The 26,902-nt window shown below is 46.1% G+C and overlaps 1 protein-coding gene across 3 annotated transcripts in view; it reads left to right on the top strand.

Annotated features, from left to right (window-relative positions):
* The window catches only part of GRIN2B (glutamate ionotropic receptor NMDA type subunit 2B), a 483,052-nt gene that overhangs the window by 416,848 nt on the left and 39,302 nt on the right, over positions 1–26,902 (top strand). For all 3 annotated transcript variants that reach the window (XM_070453649.1, XM_070453650.1, XM_070453651.1), the window contains 5 exons: positions 4,095–4,297; positions 5,100–5,271; positions 6,168–6,321; positions 10,598–10,723; positions 13,365–13,594. In XM_070453649.1, coding sequence (XP_070309750.1) covers positions 4,095–4,297; positions 5,100–5,271; positions 6,168–6,321; positions 10,598–10,723; positions 13,365–13,594 — 885 coding nt within the window. The remainder of the gene's footprint in view (positions 1–4,094; positions 4,298–5,099; positions 5,272–6,167; positions 6,322–10,597; positions 10,724–13,364; positions 13,595–26,902) is intronic.

The raw sequence follows: 26,902 nt of genomic DNA, 5'->3' as shown, positions 1-26,902 counted from the left end.
CAAAGCTATGATTTTTCCAGTAGTCAGGTATGGATGTGAGAGTTGGACTGTAAAGAAAGCTGAGCACTGAAGAATTGATGCTTTTGAACTGTGGTGTTGGAGAAAGACTCTTGAGAGTCCCTTGGACTGCAAGGAGAGCAAACCAATCAATCCTCAAGGAAATCAGTCCTGAATATTCATCGGAAGGACTGATGCTGAAGCTGAAACTCCAATGCTTTTGCCACTTGATGCAACAACTGACTCATTAAAAAAGACCCTGATGTTGGGAGAGATTGAAGAGAGGAGGAGAAGGGGACGACAGAGGATGAGATGGTTGAATGGCATCACCAACTCGATGGACATGAGTTTGAGCAAACTCTGGGAGTTGGTGATGGACAGGGAAGCCTGGCGTGCTGCAGTCCAGGGGGGTCACAAAGATTTGGACATGACTGAGCGACTGAACTGACTTGAGTGTCTTTCCCAGATGATGCTAATGGTAAAGAACCCGCCTGCCAATGCAGGAGACATAAGAGATGCAGGTTCGATCCCTGGGTTAGTATGATGTCCTGGAAGAGGGCATGGCAACCTACTGCAGTGTTCTTGCTTGGAGAATCCTGTGGACAGGGGAGCGTGGCGGGCTACAATCCATAGGGTGGCAAAAAGTCAGACATGAAGTTTGCACAGTGTCTTTCCCAAGAGACTGTTGTTGAAGAACAAAGGACCATGTCTTACTCCTTCATTTTCCGAGAAGCAGTTCAGGGTGGTGGGTGGGAGCCTGGGCTCTGGAATCAGGCTGGTCAGCTTCAGAGCCAACATTGTGCTCGCTTACTTTGATACCATGAGCAAGTCATCAGAACTCTCTTATCTCACCTGTAAAATGAGACCTTAAATTGCAGCCTCCATCTCACAAGCTCACTGTGACGATTCATGAGATTCCTGGATGTGGTTGGTACCCAGCACATACTAAGCCCTCAGTAAGCATCGCCTGGTGTTCTTTTCTCTAGCACGTAACTCAGTTCCTGGCACAGAACTGATGTGCAGTTGATGTCAGTTGCGTTGCATTGAAAGGAAGCACGGATGTGATCCAGCGAGCTTAACAGGAAGTTGGGGAAAAAAGAGTGCTAGAGGAGACCATGTGAGCACATGATTGCTGGGGAAATGAGAATGAGATAGTAAATAAAAACCAATGGATCATAGAACTGCAGGATCAGAACCTAGCTCTCCAGCTCTGATATGATGAACACAGAGCCGGGTGGGATCACCTACTCCCTCCCCTTGCCCTGTGTGCTGAACGCTCTAAAGTCTGGAAATATACCATTTTTCATGGCAATAGCTCATGTAGACTGCTGTTCCTTGAAATAGCTCCTTTTCAGTACTGTACAGTTGCTTTAAAAAATCTAAATGCTAGACATTAGTATAAATACTGTGGAATTTTGTTCCATTTCATTCAATCCATTATTCCAGTGATTTTGTGTTGCTTCCTACCTTAATTCTGCATTGCAGTCTATCTTCTATCCATTCTAGTTTGTGTTGTCTGCAAACTGGGTGAGCATGACTTTTATTTTGTTTTCTGAAACACTATACAGGCCACTTCTAAAAAACAGAGTCTCTAGACATGTTGCTAGAGACCTCTTTCTGTGTTGGCATTGATTCATTAAACGATCTCATATTTTTTTTCTCTTTGGGTATAGATTTTAAACTCCTTTCAGATCTGTCAAGTATATAATGATCTGTATTATATTCCCTCTTGTTCACAAGTTTCATGAAAAAACTTGCCGGCATGCTATGTCTGCAGCATTTTTGTTTCACCAATGAAGACAAGCTATCAGAAAAGAAAATGTAGCCAACTTGTTGAAACCTGTTCCTGATTAACCTACGTGAACTTCCTAAACCAACTTCCTTTTCTGATTTTAACAAGAGATGTATGTTTCAAAATAGTGAAGTTAACAGTACCAAGATAGATTAGACTCAATGCCCAAACCTCGACCATCTAGGTGACAAGCCTGAACAGAATCCTGAGAGTTGTGGAAGGTTGTTGAAATTTTTGAATAGGAATTATATGTTGTTTTAAGAAGATCCATCTGGCAGCAGTGTCCTCGGTGGATGCTAGCAACACATTATGTGAGGTTTGATGTTGCCCACAGTGATCCCAGAATAGGCTTCCAGACCATTGGCATAGCAATAAAGATGGAAGAGAAGACATTTGGGTTTAAAGAAGAAAATTCAGTGAGACTATTGGGGTAACACAGTAGCAGTGAAAAAATACAAATAGATAGTTTGGGGCTTCCCAATCTTTTTCACATAATGGAACATGCAGAAAATGTCATTTTGGCCCGTGGGGAAACTAGGGCTGCTTGGATAGGGCCATGACCCAGTGTCATCGGCCTCCCAGGGCTGGGGCCTCCATTCTCCAAGCCCCACCTCCCCCATATCACACACAAAAGACATTATTAAGATCTCCACATGGACATTTTTGTTTTAGAAATAAGTAGTCTTAGCAATATGAAGCTATTTGAACATTTTCATTTTAGAAATGAGTAGTCTTAGCAATCTGAAGAAAAACAAACTTGCACCAAAGTCAGGACCAGCAGTATGGAAGAGACTAGATGTGTAAAGGGAAGCCATGTTTGCTTCAGGGCCTAATTCTGAACAGATGTGAAATATGGCTAACATGCTTGGAAAAAAACTAGCATCAAGGTTGATGCCAAACAAGAGAAGCCAGGCCACCAAGCCACTGCCCGTGCTGAGTGACACAGAACAGAGGCGGTGGCTGCACAGCCTAACTTGGGCATGAAAGTAGGCAATGCCCACCAGACATTTTGCCGAGGGGGTATAGACCGCACCTAGGGAGGCACTAGGTAGAAACTGAAGTGTAGACAAACGCAGAAACGAAGTGACTTTGAGTTTTGTATTCATGTGGAAATCTAAGCCCGTTTGCTTGGAAGTGTATGCAGTCCTGCCCATTTATTGCTCCTTGTTGGTTTTCAAGTTTGGTAAATTAAGTCGTTCTGTAGTTTTGGAGCCTCACCTGTGCTACTAATTTGCTTTGCTGCATGGAGCAAATTATAGACTGGGAAAATGCGGGAATTTGCCATCTATAATTCCTGGTGCTAATTGAAGATGTTTGGTCACAGAAAATTAAAAGGTGTTTCCTTTTTCTTCAGTAAACTCAATGATAGAGTGAGAGCAGGAACTTTACCAACAAGGCGTGCAGATTCTATTATAAAAACAGGAATGAACGGCTCTTTTAAAAAGGAATGGAACCCACACGTTTCTCCCAGTGCCTGGCAGCAGGGCCACCATGTGCCTGATGCCAGGGGCATCCATCTTTACACTGGAGTGTGTGACATGGGCCACACGGCCCATGTGGCCACATGTGACAGCTCACAAAGGGACCTCTCTGATTCCCCCTGGGGCACCCACCCAGTCCAGCAGGTGTGTATCTGCATTGACCTGTGACTTTCATCACCCCCACGATCACACTCCCTTCCCTAGGCAAGCTGTGCTCTCGTCTTTCATCCTGACTCCCCGTTTTATTCCAATTCAGATCCACCCAGTTGTCCACATGGCTCCCCCCTGGACCTCTGGCACGGGCCAAAACACATCCTTCTGAATTACTTGCTCCAGTCGCTCTGTTGACCTTTCCAGAACTGCACTCTGCTCTCATCATCCCACTCCTCACTACAGTTAAGGAGAAATACTGCCAGGCACTCCAGGCAGGCAGCTCTGGCCTCCTCCCAGCCCTGGGACACGCGTCAGTTTTTGCACTTGTCGCTGGGCACTGTAAACATTCGATTACACTTTGACTCCTTCACTCCATGTGAGCTTGATGAAAGGCAGGGCTTCTTTGACCCCCGGGGGCTTAGCAGCGTGTCCAGCACATAGTAGGCCCTCTTTTCACATTTGGTACATGGGTGAGTAAATGAATATCCTGCCTTCCTTAGATCCAGACACAGTATTCTCATCCTGAGCACGTGGTCTAAGGAGGATCTGTCTCTCTACCATGGACAAAGCCAGCATCTTTGACCTTCATCTAACAGCTGACGGGGTGATGCCAGGAGAGACCGCCCTGTCTCCACCAGTGGTTTCTGAGTCTTTCCTTTATCCCTGTGCAGGTAGGGAAGTGGAAAGACAAGTCCCTGCAGATGAAGTACTACGTGTGGCCCCGAATGTGCCCTGAGACGGAAGAACAGGAGGATGACCACCTGAGCATCGTAACACTGGAGGAAGCCCCATTCGTCATTGTGGAGAGCGTGGACCCTCTGAGTGGAACCTGCATGAGGAACACGGTCCCCTGCCAAAAGCGCATCATCTCTGAGTATGTCACCTTCCCCGGGGCTCTGGGGAGGGAGTGGGGCCTGGGACAGTCAGATTGGCCCCAGCCGTTGGCACCAGGCTGGGATCCGAGGCACAGAATCTATTGGGCGCCGTGTCTGAACCCTGTTGCTGTTGAGTGATGGGGTTTCTGGCAGCCCTGTGGTCTGGCATCTGGTTCTATCCAGATCGTGACCCAGGAGAATTGGCACTAAACCTGTTATCATTTCTGAGGCTTTGCCTGGGTCTCCATGAGATTCAAGTTCATGGAGATTTAAATTTACATTGGCTTTGAAAGATGTTTTTTTCCGGTCAGCATGTCTTGACATTGTGAGATTTAGAAACATTTTGGGAAATAGATAAAACTAATCTTATGTTGTTAGAAGTCAGGATAATAGTTCATTTTTGGTGAGGGTAGAAAGGGTCTGGAAGGGAGATCAAGAGGCCTCTAAGGTACTGGTAACTCTTCTGTATCTGGATTTGGGTTCTGGTTAAATGTTTGAGTATGAAACATTTAAATGAAAATTCATCTAGCTGAACCCTTCAGATAGCTGTACTTTCCTGATGCATTTTATACTTCAAAGGAACATTGAAAATTATGAGAAAACATGGTCCAGTGTAATGAGATAATGAGATTATTTTAGTTCTGTGTTCTGATTTATGTCCTCATTCAGGCCTGATATAAATTGTGCTGAGCTGTGAAGGGGCGCCTGCTTTGTGGTTGGAGTTTTAATGGCAAAGGGTAATATTTGGCCTCTTGTGTAAAAGCCTGGTTTTTGTTTCTTTTTGTTTCTTTACCCGGTTAGAAATAAAACAGATGAGGAGCCAGGTTACATCAAAAAGTGCTGCAAGGGGTTCTGTATTGATATCCTTAAGAAAATTTCTAAATCTGTGAAGTTCACCTATGATCTTTACCTGGTTACCAATGGCAAGCATGGGAAGAAAATCAATGGAACCTGGAATGGTATGATTGGAGAGGTGAGTGTCAGGAGTTAAGGGCCATTTCCATGTTTCATTTATTTCATCTAATATAAAAAAATGCTTATTTCATAATCAGCATTTTTATTAGGGAATAACTGCTTTTACAATATTGTGTTCATTTCCGCTGTATAACGTCATGAATCAGATATATGTAAGCCTATATCCCCTCTCTATTCTGCCTCTCTCTCACCCTCCATCCCCCGACTCTAGGTGATCACAGAGCTCTGAGCTGAGCTCCCTGCACTATAGAGCAGCTTCCTGCTGTTGTTGTTTAGCCATTCAGTCATTTCCAACTCTTTTGCACCCTATGGACTGTAGCCTGCCAGGCTCCTCTGTCCATGGAATTTCCCAGGCAAGAATACTGGAGTGGGCTGCCATTTCCTTCTCCAGGCTATCTTCCCGACCCAGGGATCGAACTCCTGTCTCCTGCATTGGCAGGTGAATTCTTTAGCACTGAGCCACCAGGGAACCTCCCTGACCCCCACCCCCCACCCCCAGCTATCTAGAAAATACAAAATAATACAGTTGACTCTTGAACAACATAGGTTTAAACTGTGTGGCTCCATTTGTGCATGGATTTTTCTCAATAAATACATCATCATCCCTCCTTACCTGTGGGTTTTGCATCTTGGGATTCAACCAACCACAGATCCTGTCCTATGTTTATGAGCGGCAGTTGGTGGAATCTGAAGATAAGGAGGGACTTAAAGATCCTCAGGTGTTGGTATCCATGGCAGGTATTGGTACCTGGGGACACTGATGGATGACTGTAAATGAAATGTACTGTTCCCACTATGCAAAGGGAAGCACTCTAGGGCCCCGAATATTTTCCCCATGTTGACCCCTCACCTCCCTGGACACTCTTATCTGGAGCCTCGCACCTTTTTCCTCAGGTGGTCATGAAGAGGGCCTACATGGCAGTGGGGTCACTGACCATCAACGAGGAGCGATCGGAGGTGGTCGATTTCTCCGTGCCCTTCATAGAGACTGGCATCAGCGTCATGGTGTCACGCAGCAATGGGACCGTCTCACCTTCTGCCTTCTTAGGTGAGTGATGGGCTTGCAGATGTGAAGAACATGGATGCAGGGACAGGCTAGACTCTCTCAGTCAGGAGCTGGTTTGCCAGGAGCTTCCCTCAGACAGGGATTTCATTGTGGGGACCTCAGAACTGACCTTTCTCCAACATGGAAACTGAAGATCACCCTCAAAAATAGGAAGGCATCATTCCCTATTTTAAAAAAACACACACAACAGTGCAGGACTGGTAGCAAGGGATCCTACTTGAGTCCCACTCCTGCCTCTTCCTATCATTTAACCTAGAATAAGCTTACTCCATGCTGGGGCCCAGTTTCTTCATCCATTATTGTTGTTCACTTGCTAAGTTGTGTGCGACTCTTCCCAACCCCATGGACTGCAGCACGCCAGGCTCCCCTGTCTTTCACTATCTCCTGGAGTTTGCTCAAATTCATGTCCATTGAGTCAGAGATGCTATCTAACCATCTTATCCCCTGCCACCTCCTTCTCCTTTTGCCTTCAATCTTTTCCAGCATCAGGGTCTTTTCCAGTGAGTCAGCTTTTAGCATCAGGTGGCCAAAATATTGGAGCTTCAGCATCAGTCCTTCCAGTGAATATTCAGGGATGACTTCCTTTAAGATTGACTGGCTTGATCTCCTTGCTGTCCAAGGGACTCTCAAGAGTCTTCTCAGGCACCGCAATTCGAAAGCATCAGTTCTTTGGCACTCAGCCTTCATCCGTAGAAGGCATTTTGACTAGCTGATCTCTGAAGCTGCTTCCTGCTTTAATAACTTCTAATTCTGGATATCATTCAAATACCTATTTATTTCAAATTATCTTCAAGAATGGAGCTCAGTGCTACCAAAAAAAAAAAAAAAGGTTTTCTGCCTTCACATTAATTTTCAGAGGCTTTGCCAACTCAAGCTATTCTGACCCTAACCTATCCCCCACCCTTCCCCATAGGAACCTGTACCTCACTCTCCAGCATCACTTATGTGTCAAAAGCCTTCCATATGATATAAGACCGGGTGAGGTGAGGCCAAGATTTCAATTAGATGAGATCTTTTGTGAGCTCATACTCCATATTTTTTTTGCCGGGACTGTGAGAGCAAGGGATTGGAAAATAAAATGTCACCTTGAAAACAAACCTGGCTAGGAGATAGGAAGCTAGTTTGGTCCTAAACAAGCTGAAAGCCCTTGGGCCAGTCACCATCTTTCTAAAGGACATTAATACCCTTTTGTGAGGATGTTGAAATAGACAACAACTAACACTTCTTTCAGCTTCAATCTGGGGGGAATTATTGAAGGAACGTACTCCAAGGCAGAGTTATAGATTCCCGAGAATTTTTCTATAATTACTCAGATTTCTCAACTAACCTCTTACTCACAGTAAAGCGACTCTCGCCCTGCCAATTTTATGTGAAATGTTATTGGATAGGACACACCATGTCTATTAATCCTCAGAGCAGTTTTACGTATTTTATTTGCTTTTTCTCCTTTACAAGGGTAATTGAAACATTAAAAGATACAAATAAACCATATTGTAATTCTCATCTTGTCAGCCCAGCACTAACTTTAACTTCTGAACTAGAAGACCCAGTGACACTTCAGTGTAGCTCTAGGATGACATAGAAATGCCAGGCGGGGGGTGTGTGTGTGTGGAGGAAGAACAGTTAGTTAATTACAGGAGTAAGAGAAGTCAATATTTATTGAACACTTATTATGGGAAGGCCCAGGCATCCCTCTACCAACTTTGATCATATTATTTCATTGGCACTATTAACATACTCAGTTTATGGCTTAGGAAACTGAATCTCATTTATGTAATTTTCCAGCAGTCTCCCAGCTAGTAAGGAGCAGATCCAGAATTAAAGTTTAGATGTGGCTGCCCTTGCAGCCTGTGTTCTAGTACAGGTGGGGCCATTTCAGAGCTCGACTCCTAAATCAGGAATCAGTCCAGTGGGCTGGGACTAAGACGTGATTTAAAATGGAAAAGCACAGACTTTTGCCCTCAGAAGCCCTCAGTTTTTATAACCTGGCTCTGCCACCTTCTGAGTATGAACTTACAAAGGGCTGGGACCGTTGAGTCTTAGTTACTGCTCTGTAAAATACATATAATAATCCATAATGAAAGGGCTGTTATCAAAGGACCATAGAAACTATGTGATGAGGTACTTTCTAAATTGTGTAGACCAGTACAGATATTTTTTTGTGTTTTATGTACTGAAAGTTGCCCTGGGCTTAATGAGGGGAAAGAAAGCCTAGAGACAGTGCTTTTACTCGGTTATTCCCTAATCTTGGACAAAGTGAGATTGAAGTAGGATTGCAGTCAGTCAGAACCAAGGAGGAGAGGGTTTCTACTCCACTTTTTTATTGTTGAGTCGCTCAGTTGTGTCCGACTCTGCGACCCTGTGGACTGCAGCATGCCAGGCTCCTCTGTCCTTCACTATCTCCCAGAGTTTGCTCAATTCATGTCCGTTGAGTCGGTGATGCCATCCAACCATCTCGTCCTCTGCCATCCCCATCCCCCCTGCTCTCAATCTTTCCCAGTATCGGGGTCTTTTCTAATAAGTCAGCTCTTATCATCAGATGGCCAAAATATTGGAGCTTCAGCTTCAGCATCTGTCCTTCCAATGAATAGTCAGGGTTTATTTCCTTTTGGCTTGACTGGTTTGACTCTACTGTCTAGAGGCTTTGAACTGTACTTTCCACCCTCACATCTCTGGCTGCCACTGAAAGGTTTTGCATTTCACAGTTGGAGTGTGCCTTATCAAGGTTCTTTTTAAATTAATTAAGTGACCGGGCTGTTATAATTCCCTTCGGAGTTCAAAAGTAAAGTAGATTTCAAAGTTAAGGAAATATTTTTGAATTTCCAGTCTGTTTTCCCCCTTTTCAGTTTCATCTTTATTAATGATTTGGAAGATGGAGAAAACAGCATGTTAATTCACTTAGCTCGGAGTTTACAATGTGATGTGACAGCTATAAAAGGCCAGAACTATTTTGAGGCACAATTGAAGAAGCATTGTATTGTAGGACTGAAGAGTGATTGTCCCTTTTCACAGGCCTCCAGAGAGAGAGCTACTGGAATTCAGTGTTCAATTACTGGACACCTCTGAGCCAGAGAGATTTAGATCAGCTGGAAGAGAGTCTCCAAAAATGATTAAAGAAATTAAAGAAAGCAGGCGTAGAACATTCCTGCTATCTTGCCTGGTCTTGTCCCGTCAACCCTGTCACCTGGAAATAAGGACTAGATTGTGCTTGTATTGTTAATTATCATGTTCCTCTCTTATTTGCTACATTCCCAGTGTTGGAGATACTGATATTTAATTTAGATTGATTTTTTTAACATTGACATAGTCTCATACACTAATGATATCTAAAAAAATACACCATATCCAAGCAAGCTGAAAATGTCAGTCTAGGCAGGAAAGTTTAAGAGAAGTGAGGCAAGGAGGCAAGGGAGTCATTCATTGTACTTAAGTATTACTGAACCAATTCAAGCCTCTAAGAGTGACTGAGTTTGTTGAGAATGAACTTGGCTGCAAGGCTTGAAATGTTACTGAAAGCTTTCCTAGGTCCCACTGTGGGGTGTGGCATATAGATGAGGGTGTAAACCAAGAGTGGGTCCCACAGGACTCACTTACTCCATGTCTAGTGTAGCGTTGGCCAAAAAGTTCGTTTTGAGTTTTTCTGTGGGATGTTATGGAAAAATCAGAATGAACATTTTGGCCATGTGAGTGCATGCTCAGTCACTTCAGTCATGTCCAACTCTTTGCGACCCTACAGACTAGAGCCCACCAGGCTCCTCTGTGCATGGGATTCTCCAGGCAAGAATACTGGAGTGGCTTGCCATGCCCTCCTCCAGGAGATTTTACCGACCCAGGGATCAAACCCATGACTCCTGCAGCTCCTGCACTGGAAACGGATTCTTTACCACTAAACCACTGGGAAAGCCCAACTTTTTGGCCACCTCAATACTTATTCTAGTTCCACTGTTTACCAAAAACCCAGATATCAGTCTAATCGTGGCAGAAACTATCTCTACCGCCTCAAAAAGGACAGGCAAGAGGCTGTCCTTCTCATGTGTTTGAAAGAAAATAAATTTCCACATGCCTATTAGGGGAATGGAAACAGTCAGACACAGCTTCTTACTCCTCCCTAACCCAGGCCCTGGCTCTCTGAAAGGAGCACACACTTGTGGTTTGTGTTTCCCAGAGAGACGCATTGCATGGAGTGAAGGAACACATGACTAAATCAGGACCCGTTCGTTCTGTTTTAACCCCGAGTACTGATGTTCTCCTTCCCCAGAGCCATTCAGCGCTGACGTGTGGGTCATGATGTTTGTGATGCTCCTCATCGTCTCGGCCGTGGCCGTCTTTGTCTTCGAGTACTTTAGCCCCGTGGGTTACAACAGGTGCCTCGCTGACGGCAGAGGTAAGGCGGTGTAACCGCGGCATGTCTGCCTTTCTCTCCTCCTCGGCTCTGAATCTCTGTGCCCCTCGCCTGCTGTCTGCCTCCTCCCTAACCCTCAGGCTTCTCGGTCATCCTTTTAGTGACTTGTTAGAAAGACCCCAGTTAAGATGCTGGTTTGAATCTGTGTGTCCCCTCCCCGGCTCAAGCCTGACCCCTAGCCCAGTTCTACCCCTGGGCGAGTGAGAGCTGAGCAGGCAGGAGATACGTGTAACGTAACCGTGTTAGAGGAAACTGTTGTGATAACCTTAGGCTGTGATAAGCAGTCTGTCTGATCAGATGGGCTAACAAGGCAGATGAGATGCATGTATCGAGAATAAGAAAAAAAGTAGACTGAATCATGGAAAAGCAAGGGCTAGAACTAGTTTCAGAATTTTCCGAATTCACAGAATAAAACATCTGGAATGGTAAAAACAGAAAAAAAAGAAAGAAAAAATAGGTCACCCCAGGGTACATGCCAGGGTAGTTGTGACTGAAAGAATTCTCCGCAGCCAAAGGATCATCTCTGGTCTCTACAGAATGTGTCTGCAGCTCACATCCCTCTGTCAAGAGACAGAGATTTGGGTATTAAATAAAATGGCCAGGAGATAACAGTTCTCACCCACAGCTACTCTTGGGGGTGGTCCATCCATCTTCCTGGCTATGAAGGTCCACCCATGTGTTTGAGGCATTTGTGAGACCTCACACAAAGTTTACTAGATCTGCAAAGGGGAACATGGGATCCTTCTAAATATCTCTTCTAAAACTTCCTGAGAACCCCATGATTAGGAAATATAATGCCTTCTCTGAGTCTTTTCCCATCTACAAAGTGAGCTTTATCCTGGAATTATGCCTCAAAGAGGAGAGATTCTTAATACATTAAGAATTAACTATAGAGCACTTAAAAGAAAAAGATGCAAAGACCTCATATTCCATTATTCTGAATATTCAATATTCAAGTCCAGAGCGGAACTCAAATCACTGTAGGTTTCAAAATAGCAGTTCTCTACCTTGGTTGCATGTTAGAATAGCCACTCCATCCCACGCCAACTTAATAAGAATCTCTGGGGATGGGGTGCCAGGCAGCAATATTTTGTCAAAGCTCCCTTTGTGCTTCTGTTGAATTCACAGTCCAGGCTATGAACCACTCCTACACTGAAGGATTTCCGGGTGCACACCTACCTTCTCATCTAGGGTGTGCATTCTGGGCTGGAAATGTGAACATCTCCACCATACAGAATAGTCAAGTGCTTCCTGCTTGTGCCAATAGGTCACCCCAAAGCTGTGACTACTCCCCATCCCGATTAGTAACAAGTGAGGCATTGGAGAAGCACCTACATATGTTGGCGATGTTAAGAACTAAAGACAGCATGTACCCTCCCCGACCCGCAAAGAGAATCAAAGCAGCAAATATTCAGACACCAAATTCAGAGCAAGAACTTACAATGACTCACTTTACCAAAGGATGCTTGTCTTCGCCGAGGAATTCAATATGGGGCCACTTTAAGTATCAAGTCTCCTTGCGGCATCTTACAGTGTACAAAATTTTGATTTAGACACAACTCATTCAATATGCATCTGCTCCACGAAATAAGGTCCACACACACAGATGTGTGTGCGCAGTTAGATCTTAGGCCTGACATGTGTAGTCACTAATGATTTAGGTGGCAGAGCAGATGCTCAAAGGATCGCAGAAAGCATCGTAAGACCTGTGCTAATGTGCTGTAAAACTGTGCGCACAGATGTTCGTTTCTGCAGCATAGGAGCTGCCAGCAGATGCAGGAAGCAGGCAAGGTTTCACCATCACCAAGCAGAGAAAGCAGAGAGGTCACAATAAATTTATGGGCAGAAGCCCTGAATGATCTACATAAAGTTTGGGTGGAGGACAAAGACAGCCTACCTTTCTGCCTTTAGATTCATGTGGCCAAGCCAGGAATCTGCGGCTGACTCTCTGGGCCTCTTGGTGTTCTCTTATACAAAAGGCAGGCACTGGTGGAAAAAACCCGGCGGGAAATGTTGGCATGGGAGTGAGGTCAAGATTGTCTTTGAAACACTGAGTGCTAGAAGCCAAAGAAAAATCAGGATCAACTACATTCAAAGCAGAGTCAGTGAATAAAATTGGAGGTCTGTGACCAGTGGGCAGAAAAGACCCTGCCTGGTTCTTGCTCCTCTTCTTTGAAGTTTAATTGTTTTCTTGGTAGATACAAATATAAATTTTAAGAACCACAGTAATGAGGATGCAAAGGTGACCAGAGTGGGATGGTTGCCTTCGTTACTCAGTTTTGATGGGATCTTAATGGTCTTCCATCCATCAAGGCAGAAAGCTGGCTCCTCTGTTGTCCTGGTTGAGTTATGGTCATTGGTTGGAGTAAGATCCACCACACATCCCAGGCCTCTGGCTTTTCTCTTCTGCCTTCCGGAGGGCCCCAGAAGAAGTGAGACATGAAAAAAAAAAAAAAGAAGTGAGACATGAACTCTCAACTGAAAAAACCACCTATGAAAGAGCTGGGGCTTCACTGGCCGGTGTCCAGTCTGAGCTGAAATTTATCAGCCCATGTACTTGTAGGTTTAAATGGAACCGGTGAGTCTGTCTTGACCTTCTGTCCTTGTCTTTTTGTCCCACCAGAGCCAGGTGGCCCATCTTTCACCATCGGCAAAGCTATTTGGTTACTGTGGGGTCTGGTGTTTAACAACTCCGTCCCTGTGCAGAACCCCAAGGGTACCACGTCCAAGATCATGGTGTCCGTGTGGGCCTTCTTTGCCGTCATCTTCCTGGCCAGCTACACTGCCAACTTAGCTGCCTTCATGATCCAAGAGGAGTATGTGGACCAGGTTTCCGGCCTGAGTGACAAAAAGGTAGGAGCACCACTTGAAACCTCCCGTCTTTTCCCTCGGTCCGTTCTGAGCCGTACTCAGAGCTCTCACGGACCTGTTAATTTTCTAAATCTCTAAAATCGACCATTCTTTCTTATGACTCCTTAAATTGGGACGCGGGAGCAGAAATCAGTGTCCCTACTGAAATAATATCACCTCACGTTCACCTTCTCATTTGTGAAAGGTCGGCGCCAGCAGGCTCTGGGCTGCAAATGAGGGGCTTGGTGTGTTAGCGGCTTTCTGAGCGCAGGGCTCCTGTTGTTGGGTACGCTCAGCACAGGGCTGTGAATTTGGGGTGTCATTAGAGGGCCGCCCCGCGCACCCACACTGCACGCACCAGCTCCTTACGCCTTCATTTTCTACCCAGGGCTGTTCGCCTGCGTGCTCCCCCATTGTTCCTCTGCGCTGTCGCGCGTCCCCCGGGCTGGGAAGGAGGATTGTTCGCATTGTGTCCTGAAGAAAAGTAGCTGCCCTTTAACTAGATGATTGTCCAGGGTAGGGGGTGGTGCACCCGTGAATGGGCTGTCCCTGAACCCAGCGCAGGCCTTGTTGCTGGCCTGTGCCATGGTTGGGGGACGGGTGGGGGGGCATGTCTGCCGGTTGCCATGGTCTCTGGGTGAGGATATGCAAAACCTGTGCTCAGCACCTGTGACTCTCCAGGTCTGCTGGAATCATCAGTTTCCGTCGAGCTCTGTCACCTGCCCTTCTGGTAACTGGGGTGGTCCAACCCTGGCACTATGGGCTGCCTTCCCGGAGTGCCCAGCAAAGCTTCTGGAAACCCCAGAACCCTCTAGAGACATTCACTTACCACAAACCTCCTCCTCTCTGCTTTCTTAAGATTTAGAAACCATGATTTCCCATCCCTACCCCCAGGAGAAGCTGTGTGATACAGACAGACCTGTGTTAGACCAGACAGGTCACATGTAGTTAATGGTTTATCACATGCGCAGCTTTCCTGAAGATAAACCTAATTAACCACTGAGCAAATGGTTTGGGAAGAGGGAAAAGGAGAAGATGGTCTCTTTGGAGGCTTCAGTTATGGCTTCTCCATCTACTCATCACTACTCATCAAGAACATTCAGAAGCATGAAGAAGATAACAAGCTTCTTAAGGAAATAAATATATATATATATTTGTATACACACACAAAAGGATCACTCACGATATTTTCCTCTTTATGTCAGCTGTTTCTCTGGTGTGTCTTCCTTTTCACTTTATTTTTCTTCCTTACTTTTTAAACTATTCCCTCTCTTGTATTTCCTTCTCCTTTACTTTTGAGCTTTTTTTTTTACTTCCTTATTCTAGCTCCTGATTTATTATGCATTTATTCAGATATTCATCCATCTATTACTTCATTCATTTTAAGCCTTTCTCACATTGTTCCTTTGTCAATATCCTTCCTTCACCATCATGATTCCCTCAGAAAATCTGAGCTACACCTCTTCCCTCAGTCCCTTCTACAACTGCTTTTTGTGCCCATTTCTGTAACCTGGGCAGTCATGGGGCTGAAAACAGCTGATGCCCCAGGGCTCCATACCTGGACCTGGCAGAGCTGCAGTGGGCCGTATGTGTGTGTGTGTTAGTCACTCAGTCGTGCCCAACTCTTTGTGACTGTAGCCCGCCAGGCTCCTCCTTCCATGGGGATTCTCCAGGCAAAAATACTGGAGTGGGTTGCCATTTCCTCCTCCATGGGATCTTCCCAACCCAGGGATCGAACCTGGGTCTCCTGCATTGCAGACAGATTCTTTACCCTCTTAGCCACCAGGGAAGCCCTTGTCTCAAGTATGGCAATTAAAATCCCTTGGAAGCACATGCTCTCCAGAATGCTTAAATACTTGTTGGTTTTGTGGTGTGTACACTTAATTGGTGGTGGTGGCTTAGCCGCTCAGTCATGGCTGACTCTTGCAATCTGATGGACTGTAGCCCACCAGGCTCTTCCGTCCATGGGATTCTCCAGGCAAGAATACTGGAGTGGGTTGCCATTTCGTCCTCCAGGGGATCTTCCCAACCCAGGGACTGAACCCGAGTCTCCTGCATTGCAGGCAGATTCTTTACCCTCTGAGCCACCAGGAAAGCCGTGCCCTTCCTCAAACACAAGTGTGACAGAGGCATGGCAGGGCTCATCCCCACATGTGGGTCTGGCAGAGGTGCGGAGGACCGTGTCCTCACGTCGGGGAATGGCAGAGGCGTGGCAGGTCCTGTCCCCATGCAGAGGGTGGTGGGACCACGTGCCTTTGCAGTACACAACGTGCTTGAGGTCAGGATACTCTGGGCCATTCAGTGGGGGAGCCACCACTTTTATCACATTGTTTTCTTCCGATGCCTCCGAGAATTCATTAGGACACTGTATTTATGTTTTCCATCCTTTCAAGGGCCATCCGGCAACAACTGAACGATTTTCTACTTGAGCTAAGCATAATTGAGATGGAGGGAGATTGTTTTCCCTTCTGCGGCTTTGAAAGAACATACCGTTCTGGGCCACGGCACTTGAACAGAGAGGCTCTGCCTCTGTCTGTCCTCCACGCCATGTTGGTTATGTTCTGAAAAGATGGATCCCACCTTTGCTTGAAGAACTCTGTGGCTCCATTGCTTACAGAGTAAAGGTGACTTTTTTCAGATGTGGCTTTCAGAGTTTTTACTAATGATCCCCAGGGTGTGCCATCACTTCCATCTCATCTCGTGTGTAGACTCTTACACCCTATGTTCCAGGCATCCTTGCCTCCTTCTCCTTCCCAACCACATGCTCTGCACCTGCCTGGGTTGTTCTCCTCACTTCTGCACTCACCACACTCCTACTGAAATGGCAAGACAAATTTGAGATCATTTTATTTGTAAAGCTTTCTCATCTGTAAGTTAGCCATTGTCTTTTCTGTCCTGGCAATCATCTGTACCTTTGTTAGAACCCTTGTCTCCCACATTGTGATCTACAGACTTGTACCCAACCTGTACCTGTATCTCTCTCTATTTTTACATATTTATTTTTGGCTACACTCAGTATTAGTTGTGGCATATGAGCTCAGTAGTTTCAGAACATGAGCTTAGTTGCCCTGGCCCATGTGGAATCTTAGTTTCCCAACCAGGGATTATACCTGCATCCCTTGCATTGGAAGGCAGAAGGTTAAGAATTACCACTTAATTCTTGGACCACTGGACCACTTAACCACTGGACCACCAAGGAAATCCCTCTCCCCCTATTTGACCATGTGCTCCACAATGTCAGTGACCATAACTTGGTTATGATGTTTATATAAAGTCTGTGGGAAGAGAAGGAGAGAAGTATATTGAATAGTCTCTTGCACAGAGCAATGGACTAGGCATGACAGGCAAAGAAAACAGCAAGAGAAAAGAGCCCTTTAACAGCTGTTCAGCTTGAACATGGTGATCTGATCCATTTCAGAACTCTGCAAATGACAAAATAGTAAATGGTAAGCATCCTACCAGAAAGTGTCAACATCATTTACATAATTATAGAAAACATTCAAGTAACTAATAACATACGACTGCATATCAGTGTCAGGAGCAGTATTATAAATCAGAGTTTTCTGAACGTACATTTAAAATGTCAAAATTCTTATTAGTTTTCCTTCAAAACTAAACGCTAAGTCTTGGGAATGACTTTGCGTGAGAGGAAGTATATTCTGTGAATTTAGAAAAAAAAATAATAAAGCCATCAAAACCATAACATTTTGCTTTGCAGAGAAATGAAGTGATTTTGAAGATTCTTTTTTCAGTGTAATTAAATTCTCATCAGGGAAGGTAACATTTAAAGTGGAGAAGGGTTTCTAAACTTGTTTTGACTCTCATAGATGACATATCTTCTATGTAAATCAGACCAAATCGTAAATATTGTGGAGTGATGATGGGAAGGTATTTGCTGTCCTTAGATCTATATATTTTAAGAAATTAACTTCAATTTTATGGCAGGAAAATGTTCCTGGGTCTCATTTATGTCAAGGTACAAAGTCAGAATGTTCAGAGTTAAATTTCCATGGCATCCTATTTTGGGGTTCCTTTTTACTGGATGACTTCCATCTTGCAATAGCACATTACATCAGTGAATTCAGAATGATTCCACTGCATCTATAACTAAAAATGGTTTCAAGTTCTAACATTTAGCAACCCTACTGTACATTCCTTCAGCTCTCCCAGTGGGAGGAGGCTGTAAGGGAGCTGGTGACATCTTTCTTCTCTTAACAAAGAGCCACAATGCTCATTCTCATATTCTCAGCTGTCCAGATGGATTTCTCATTTCGCAGTCTGCCAACCACCATGTGGAGGGGAAAGAGCTTGGCCAGACAAACAGGAGACATAGTCTCTGGGTGTTGGATACATTAAGTATGTTGTGTATATGTTATACAAATGATTTTCATGAGGTATGATTAGTCCCATTTTACAGATAAGAACACTGAGGCTCCAGGAAGTTTAGTGATTCCGTAAAGTCCTACATTATCAAGATTTGAGTTCAGAGCCAAGGTTTGAGTTCCTATGTGTCTGCTTCTAAAAAGCACTTTGCCAGGATGTCTCCCTAGAGAACATTATGACACAGCTAAGGATTGGTATTAATACCCTGCAGCCACTTCTTCATTTAATCTCCCATCTTCTCATTTAATGACTTTCAGTTTTGGTTCCACCTAATCTATCCCTTCTCAAGTCACTGTACACTACCACTGCCATGACTGCTACAACTACTTCTACTGATAATAATAGTAACAGTTATCATTATTATTAATATAACTTCAGCAATGATATCTCTGTGAACATTTTTCAGCTCTCAGGAACCAGGCATAATGCCAAATACATTACATAGATTATCTTATGTAATGGTGCTTTTAATATCTTCATTTGTAGATGAGAAAATTGAAGCTTGCAGAGGTTAAGTCATCTGCCCTTCTGATGTTCCTGGCTGGCTAATAGCCCCTAAACAGCGTGTCACCATGTCTAGATCCCAGTGCTCTTTCCAGCTAATCCTTTCTAACCTTCCCATCTACCTTTCTGATAGTTAACAAGTGAGATCCTTCTCCTCTACTAAAGAGTAGCCAGCTATCTGATTAACTCACCCCCAAATAATTAGATAGTGTTTTAACATTTGCCTTTTATTTCATAAGTTTTTCAGAGGCATGAGTTTGAATGGAGGGTGATATTTCCTGGGTTTGAGCAGGCTTACTGCCCACAAGATTGACTCTAACCTGGGCCTTCTGTGACCAGGAGGTTTAAGCCATGGTTGGAGGGTGGGAGAGGGATGTGAGCGGGGAAAAAGGTCAGGGGCTGAAGGAAGCCTGCTGGGGGTGCAGAGGCTGCCAGGTCACTAGAGGCTGCTCTCAGGCCATGGGACTCCTGAGGGTACCTGGCTGCATCCCGCCTCACTCATTCTCACCACATGAGTGACACATGCCTGCGTTATATTTTGTTGGTTCCTTTCCTCGGGGAACTGCAGGAACTTTATTCACTTGAAATGTCAAGAAAGTATTTCTCTAATTAATGAGGGCAGGCATCTTCGCTTGCAGCACTGAAAGTGCCATCAGGACAGCCTTCTTAAAACTGAGGACCCCATGGCTTTTCTAGGCAATGACTCTTCTGAGTTCCCGAGAAGTTCCACACGCATCTGGAAACTGCCTTATATCCTTCTGGCAGATAGGCACTGTATGACTTTTTAAATTAATGTGCAAACGAATGTGTCAGTGTGCATCCTGGAAGAAACCCAGCCTGGTGAGGAGTGCATTTACACCATAGCTGCACTGATGTGTGATGCTTGGGGGGCATTTGATCGTCAGTGAGGAAATGGGCCTTGCTTTTCCCTGTACAAATGGGACTTTCTCGCCCTATTAACTTTAGGCCGGGAGCCAGTGGGAGACAGCTGATCTCAAGTCTGATCTGTCACACGCTGGTCCTGGCCCAGGCCATCTTGGTTAGGTTCTGGAATACTGAGCTAAAAATAGCTCACCAAGGCACACAGCAGGCATGAACTACTAGCTGGGGACCTAGAAATGAGGGCCTGGGCCTGGCCTTCAGATAGCTGAGCAAAATAAGGGAATGATTTATTGCGTGGCGTCCCCCAGAGATGTCAAACCTCTGGTCCTTTTGTTGAAACTGGTCTAGAGCAGTTCTGAAGGGGCACTTCCCTGGTGGTCTGGTGATTAAGAATCTGCCTTGCAATGCAGGGGACGTGGGTTCGATCCCTGGTGGGGAAACTAAGATCCCACATGCCATGGGGCAACGAAGCCTGGGCACAGAAACTACTTAGCCACATACTCTGGAGCCCGTGAGCCACAGCTAGAGAGTCTGTGTGCTACAAGGAAAGATCCCACATGACATAATGAAGATCCCACAAGCCACAACCAAGACTCGACACAGACAAAAAAATAAATTTTTTGAAAAAATGACAGTTCTGGAGGAAATGACAGGAGAAGAAACTCCCCAAACCCTGGGGTTGTACTGGGTACAGGATACGCATGGCTTGGAGGAGGGACACCAGCCCCGTTGCCTTCTGCTTAGCTAGCTGAACCAGTCTACACTATACGTGGACCACCGCCCCCAGGACCGCACCGCCTCATTCCTGCCAGGGTGGCCTCCATCCAGGTGGATCCAAAACAAAGCCCTGGGGCTTCAGCAGCCCCAACTCTGTTACTCAGGGTTGGCTCTCACCACGTCTCTAGGATTATTTGAGAACGGGACTGCTTATGGTCCCCAGGTGGCTGCCTTGAACTCTTGATTCTCAAATTCATTCTTGACTTGACTGGCTGCCTTGACTGAGGCATCCAGTGAAGCTTAGCAGTGGTCACCCTCCCGGTCCTGGGATACAGATGTCCTGGTGTTGACTGTGGGGCTCCCGAGGGGGGCACAGAGTCCCCTTCCTCTCCTTCTTGTGTCCCCTTCACAGTGTCAGGCTTTACTCGCCCTCTTCTCCTTGAATGACCAACTGCTTCCTGACCTTCTGTGACATCCCCATGTAAAGTTCCTCACCTCCCACCTCTGCTTTACAGTAAGCTCCCTACGAATGAATAAGTTCCATTCCACAAGAGTACATGCATAAGTCCAATTTGTTGGTAAGTCCAACACAGTTAACCTAGATACCCAACTAACATAATCAGCTATGCAGTATGTTTGTGTGCTGTTGTGTCTAGCTCTTTGCTATCCCATGGTCTGTGGTCCTCCAAGCTCCTCTGTCCACGCAATTCTCCAGGCAAGAATGCTGGAGTGAGTTGCCATTTTGTACTCCAGAGGATCTTCCTGACCCAGGGATCGAACCCGCATCTCCTGCATTGGCAAGCAATTCTTTACCACTGAGCCACCAGGGAAGCCACCATAATAGGTTTATAATAGTTTTCACACAAATAATACATAAACACACACACACACACAACATTTTTAATGTTATTGTACAGTACCTTGAAAAGTACAATAGTACAGTAGAACAACTACTACAGCATACAGCGGCTGAACAGGTATCGAGTACAGGCATCGAGGGAACAGGCAGGAAGAGTTACTGACTGGAGGAGGGAGCAGGTGGGAGATGGAGCTGAAGGGTCGTCAGCCATAGGAGACAGAGGGCAAGCTGCACTTTCACTCACACCTGATGTTGATGGCACAGGTTCTGGCTCCTTGCTGGTTCGCATCTTTAAAAGTTCACAACTTGAAGGTTTGTATGTAGGGCACTTACCACCATAAATGTCAGGGTTTCTTGGGATTGAACGGTGGTCCCCTAAAAGCTACGTCCACATTCTAATGCCTGGAACCTGTGAGTGGTGACCTTGTTTGGAAAAAATATCTCTGCACTTGTAATTAATTTGAGGATCTCAAGTTACAATCACCCTGGGTTGCTGCTAAATCCAGGGTGAGTGTTCTTCTAAGAGAAGGGCAGAGGGAGAAAGCTGACACAGAAGGCAAACCCAGGAGGAGTAAGAGCAGAGAGTGTGGCAGCCACGGAAACACTGGGACCCACTGGAAGTTGGAAGACACGGGCATGGGTTCTCCTCTAGAGCCTCCGAAGGGAGTGAAGCCCTACCACTGATTGTGGACTCCTGGCCTCGGGAACATGTGAGAATAAATTTGTATTCTTTGAAGCCACCAGGGGTTTGTTACGGGAGCCATAGGAAGTGAACACAAAGCCCTCAATACCCTCTCATAACCCACACTCTCAGAGGCTTGCACACCCCCCTCACTCCGCTTAAATCCCATTGCTCCGACTCAGCTTCTCTGATCAGCTACCCAACCCCATCCTTCCAAAGCAGGTATTTCTTACTCTAGAATCCAGTTCCTCTCCCCACTAATCTCTTTGTTAGGAAGAACAGATCTACATCACCCTGAAGATTTGCAAAGATATGGCTTACACCCAGAGGGAGTCTTCTCCCTGCAGGTTCATTTTAAGGAGACAATAAAAAGCCCCATGCGTTGCTGTGCGCTCACTTTTGCTGTGTCCTTGAGCCTGATTACTGATACTTCATCCCCAGATGTAGCATGTGAGCTGTGTGTGCGCTCCACACACGGCTCTGAGCAGGAAGGTCATTGTCAGAGGGGACTGTGGACATGTTTTTGGCAAGATGTATCATTTTCACAACTCTTCTGGGGAAAATATTCATGCAGCCCTCTTATATTCTGGGTTTCGCTGTGCTGCTCACGTTACAGAGCTGAAAGGGATGCTAGCTGGTCATCAGGCACAGGTGCTATTTTTCTCATCAAAGGCAAACAGGTGTCCTTTCCATGTTAATGAAGGTATCTTGTTACACAGGAAGGCACAGTCATATGCATGTACGTGTGTGCATATGTGTGCACATATATATGTGTATCTCTAGCCTCCAAAATTGTTGTTGTTCAGTTGCTAAGTTGTGTCTGACTCTTTGCGACCCCATGAACTGCAGCACACCAGACTTCCCTGTCCTTCACTATCTCCCAGAGTTTGCTCAAACTTATGTCCATTGAGTCAGTGATGCCATCCAACCATCTCATCCTCTGTGCCCCTCTCCTCTTGCCCTCAATCTTTCTCAGCATCAGGGTCTTTTCCAATGAGTTGGCTCTTCGCATCTGGTGGCCACAGTATTAGAGCTTCAGCTTCAGCATCAATCCTTCCAATGAATATTGAGGGTTGCTTTCCTTTACGCTTGACTGGTTTGATTTCCTTGTTGTCCAAGGGATTCTCAAGGGTCTTCTCCACCAACCCAGTTTGAAGCATCAAATAACTGGCTAATTAGGAAAGCGACATTTAACAAATCTGCATAAGGAATGCAAGTTTCCCATGTGCATAGAACTTAGGAAAGTTGTCTTTACCTGGAAAAAGAGAAAAGATTTGTCTCATTCTGCTATCACTGGAATCATCATTTTATGAAATGAAACAAAATGGACTGAAGGAAGGAAAAAGGGAAGAAAAGAAAGAAAAAGAAAAAAAAAAAAAGCACCTGAATCCAGTTGTAAACTAGATCTGCTCTGTATAACTCTTTTTAGAAAAGTGGTCCTGTGCAAGATATAGGAGAGTTAGACACCTTCCTGGAGCCATAGCTGTTTTTAAATTGCTACTACACAGATTAGCACAAGGATGAATCCACAATTTCCCCACCTGCATTGAATTGGACAGGGCCCGAAATAGAAGCCAGCAATAAACAACAAACACTTTTGTTAGCAAAAACCCAAGCACGTTCCACTGCATGTAGCACTCAAGTTTTGAGTGCCCTGGGAATGGAAGAAAACAGTGCTTCTCTGAACTGGTCGGATCCTTCAATTTATCTGCGTGGCTTCCATTGTTGCTGTTGTTTAGTCACTAAGTCGTGTCCGACTCTTCGCAACCCCATGGACTGTAGCAGCTCCTCTGTTCATGAGATTTCCCAGGCAATAATATTGGACTGGGTTGCTATTTCCTTCTCCAGGGGATCTTCCTCGCCCAGGGACAGAACCCGCATGTCCTGCGTTGGCAGGTGGATTCTTTACCACTGAGCCACCAGGGAAGCCCTGTGGCTTCCACATGGGGCCTCTTTCAGTTGGGCCATGTCTTCTAGGTTGGGAAGAGCAAATGACCCTGGGGACTCCCAGAGAAGTTGGAATTTACTTATGGTCCAATTTCTGGTTCCAAGACAAGGGAGTTGTTGCATTTAGCTGCCAGTTGAAAGCAGTGTCTTCACTATGAAGTTCATTGACATCCAAGAAAAATAAGGGAGTTCTTCAACATCCTTTTCTGTCTGGTTAAAAGCAAACACTAGAAATAAGTGTTTCAGTACTAGGGAGCTCAGCTTTCACAAGCTGACGAAATCTTGGCTTATGGGTTGAGGACTTATTAAGAATTACTAAGTTCAAGTCCTTCGAGACAAATTAATGCAGCCATGAAAATTTATATGTGGCCAAAGGCATCAGGCCTAAAATAAATCAAGTTTTAGAGGTGTCAGAATTGTATTCACAGTGAAAATTGTGGCCTGGACTGGCTCTGGGCTTTTGCGGATGTTTTGGCGTTTTGGCTCTTCCAGTGTTCCCTCTGCCCCTTTCAGTAATGATGGCAAGAGAGTAGACAAGGGCCTCAGTGGACTGTGTGTAGTCTTTTGTATTGAATTTTGGGGAGCTTTCTGCATAGCTGGGTGTGTTCTTGGGGTAAGGGTCGGGGAGGGGGTGTTGAGGGCAGGCCTTAGAGTGCCTGAAGCTGGGAAAGACCAACCATTTAGTTCAAGGGTCCCCAACCCCCAGGATCTAAAGCCTGATGATCTGAGATGGGGCTGATGTAATCATAATAGAACTAAGTGAAAGTCGCTCAGTCATGTCCGATGCTTTGCGACCCCATGGACTGTAGCCTACCAGGCTCCTCTGTCCATGGGACTCTCCAGGCAAGAATACTGAAGTGGGTAGCCATTCCTTTCTCCAGGGGATCTTCCAGACCCAGGCATTGAATCCAGGCCTCCCTCCTTGCAGGCAAATTCTTTACCATCTGAGCCACCCAGGAAGCCCTAATAGAACTAAAGTGCACAATAAATGCAATGAGCTTGAAATATCCTGAAACCATCCCCTACCTTCCCCTGTCTGTGGAAAACTTGTCTTCCATGAAATCAGTCCCTGGTGCCAAAAAACTTGGGGACCCATGGTTCAGTTTACAGTTCAGTGTCAAGTTTTCCATTCTGGGCCAGTCACAGAGAGCCATGGAGAGACCAGTCATGCTCCACATGCTCCGGTTGTTGTTTAGTCGCTAAGTCCTATCCGACTCTTCTGTGACCAGACCTTCAGACATTTCCTCCGGCGTTTTAATCCAGCCCTGGCTGGGTGGCTCTGATTCAGAGCATCAAGGGCAGTGGCTCCAGGCCCATGTGATCCTCAGAGCTGCCCACGTGGGGGGTCCCCAAGGTCTGGCAGCTCAGACTTTCAGGGGGCGGAGTAGGGGGAAGATCGGAGTCTCACGTCTTCTCTGTAAACATTACAGGGTTAGTCTGTCCGTGCAGACCTGTCTGTGGTGTGAACACTGGGGAAGGGGTGGGGTAGAGCAGGGTGTTGATGTCAGAGTCACTCATCCACCTGGAAATTAAAGTCCAGGTGGAAGAAGATCCCACCTGAGCAGCACCTGCCAGGATGCAGCCCGGAAACTGAACCTATGAAAAGGGTTGTGAGAGAAAGTTGCTCTGGGGAGGAAGTTACTGGAGGGCTATGCCTCCTCTTTCCTCCCACCCCTCAGACCTACAGGCTTTGGGGGGATCCTTGGGAGAGCTTGAGATTGAGCCCCTGCAGTTAGAGTGGGGGAGAGACTGGCATTTCACTCAAACTTGAGAAGACCCAGGTGACAGGTCTTGTCTGGTGGTCCAGGGGGTGGTCTAGATGCCCACCAAGGGCCACTCAGGTCTACCTTCCCCAAGTCCATGGCCACAAGGGCAGGAGGGGCCAGTCTGGGCAGGGATGGAGGGAGGTGATGTTAAAGATTCCTCCTCACAGGCTTCCTGCTCAGGATTAGGCAGCCGCCAAACCAGAGATATGCGGGAGGGGTGGTACCCCATGGAGGAGCTGAAGGGACTGATGTAGACAAGCGACTGCCTTCAGGGACCCGAGACCAAGCGCTCACTGAGAAGCCCTTGGGAACTCCATGAGCCTGCCTGACCAGGAGAAGACTCTATCTTGCACAGTGCCGGTCAGGACAGCACCACGAGGGGGTGCCACCCATCCCTGGCTCCTCTTGCCCTCTGCCTTCCACCCGAGCCCCCCAGAGAACAGGGGAGAACAGCTCAGGGCCAGGTCCCAGGAGAGCTGACCTCACTCGGCCCCCCTGCCAGGGGCTAGAGTTCCTGCAGCCACATGTGCCATCCTGGCCCTTGTTACTGATCAGTGATTGAACTATTCAATGAACATGTGCTACACACCAACTGTTGGACCCATTGTGTCTGTGGCTCCTTGCAGCCTCATGTCCACCCTGTGCGATAGATATTGCCAGTGTCTTTCTACAGCTGAGGAGGGTTGTTTAGAGGATAATTAAATACCCTGAAGTTACACACAACCAGGTGAGGGGGTCGGATTTGATCCGGGCAGAACTGACTTCAGAGCCTGCAGCCACCCCGTGGACTCTGTATGGACATGGGGACAAGGGACACGCTCCTGGAAGCATGGACCTGGGGTAGCAGAATCCTGTCAAGCCCCCGTCATGGGACCCCCTTTGGCCTGGCTTCTCGGATTCTTAAGGAGATGATTAAGGACCCTCACCAACCCATTAGGAGTGGGTAGACCCTGCACCCAGCTGTGGATGCACAGGACCCCAGGAGAATCTTCTGTTCACTGGAATCTGGGACTAGCCAAGGGCTCTGTTGTCTTTGTTTCTGAACTTCTGCGTGCGTGCGTGCCTAGTCACTTCAGTCCTGTCCAACTCTTTGTGACCCCATGGACTGTAGCCTGCCAGGCTTCTCTGTCCATGGGTTTCTCTAGGCAAGAATACTGGAGTAGGTTGCCATGCCCTCCTCCCTCCAGGGATCTTTCAAACCCAGGGATCAAATCTGCTTCTCTTAAATCCTCTGCATTGGCAGGAGGGTTTTTTTTTTTTTCTTTTTCTTTTTTTTTTTTTTTACCACTAGCGCCACCTGGGAAGCCTTTCTGAACTCATAGCCCCTCGCATATTTAAGAGCCACTTACTTAATGTTAACTGGATGAATGAATGTTGTCAGACGCCATGTTTTCTCCCTTCTACGAAGTAACTAATATACATACTTACTTAATCCACCCAAGGAGGAAAAGATCCTACTCTCAAGAAAGAGGAAAGAATTGGAGAGGAGAGATGTGCACCCTTCTCCCTATTCGATCCTCTTCTTAGGAGGGAACTAAAGCAAGAACAGTGTTCAGTTACTGCTTCTGAAG

This window comes from Odocoileus virginianus, chromosome 23 (assembly GCF_023699985.2).
Source record: "Odocoileus virginianus isolate 20LAN1187 ecotype Illinois chromosome 23, Ovbor_1.2, whole genome shotgun sequence".
NCBI classification, from domain to species: domain Eukaryota; kingdom Metazoa; phylum Chordata; class Mammalia; order Artiodactyla; family Cervidae; genus Odocoileus; species Odocoileus virginianus.
The sequence above is the reverse complement of the archived record's forward strand: the minus strand, read 5'-3'. Positions and strand labels throughout refer to the sequence as shown.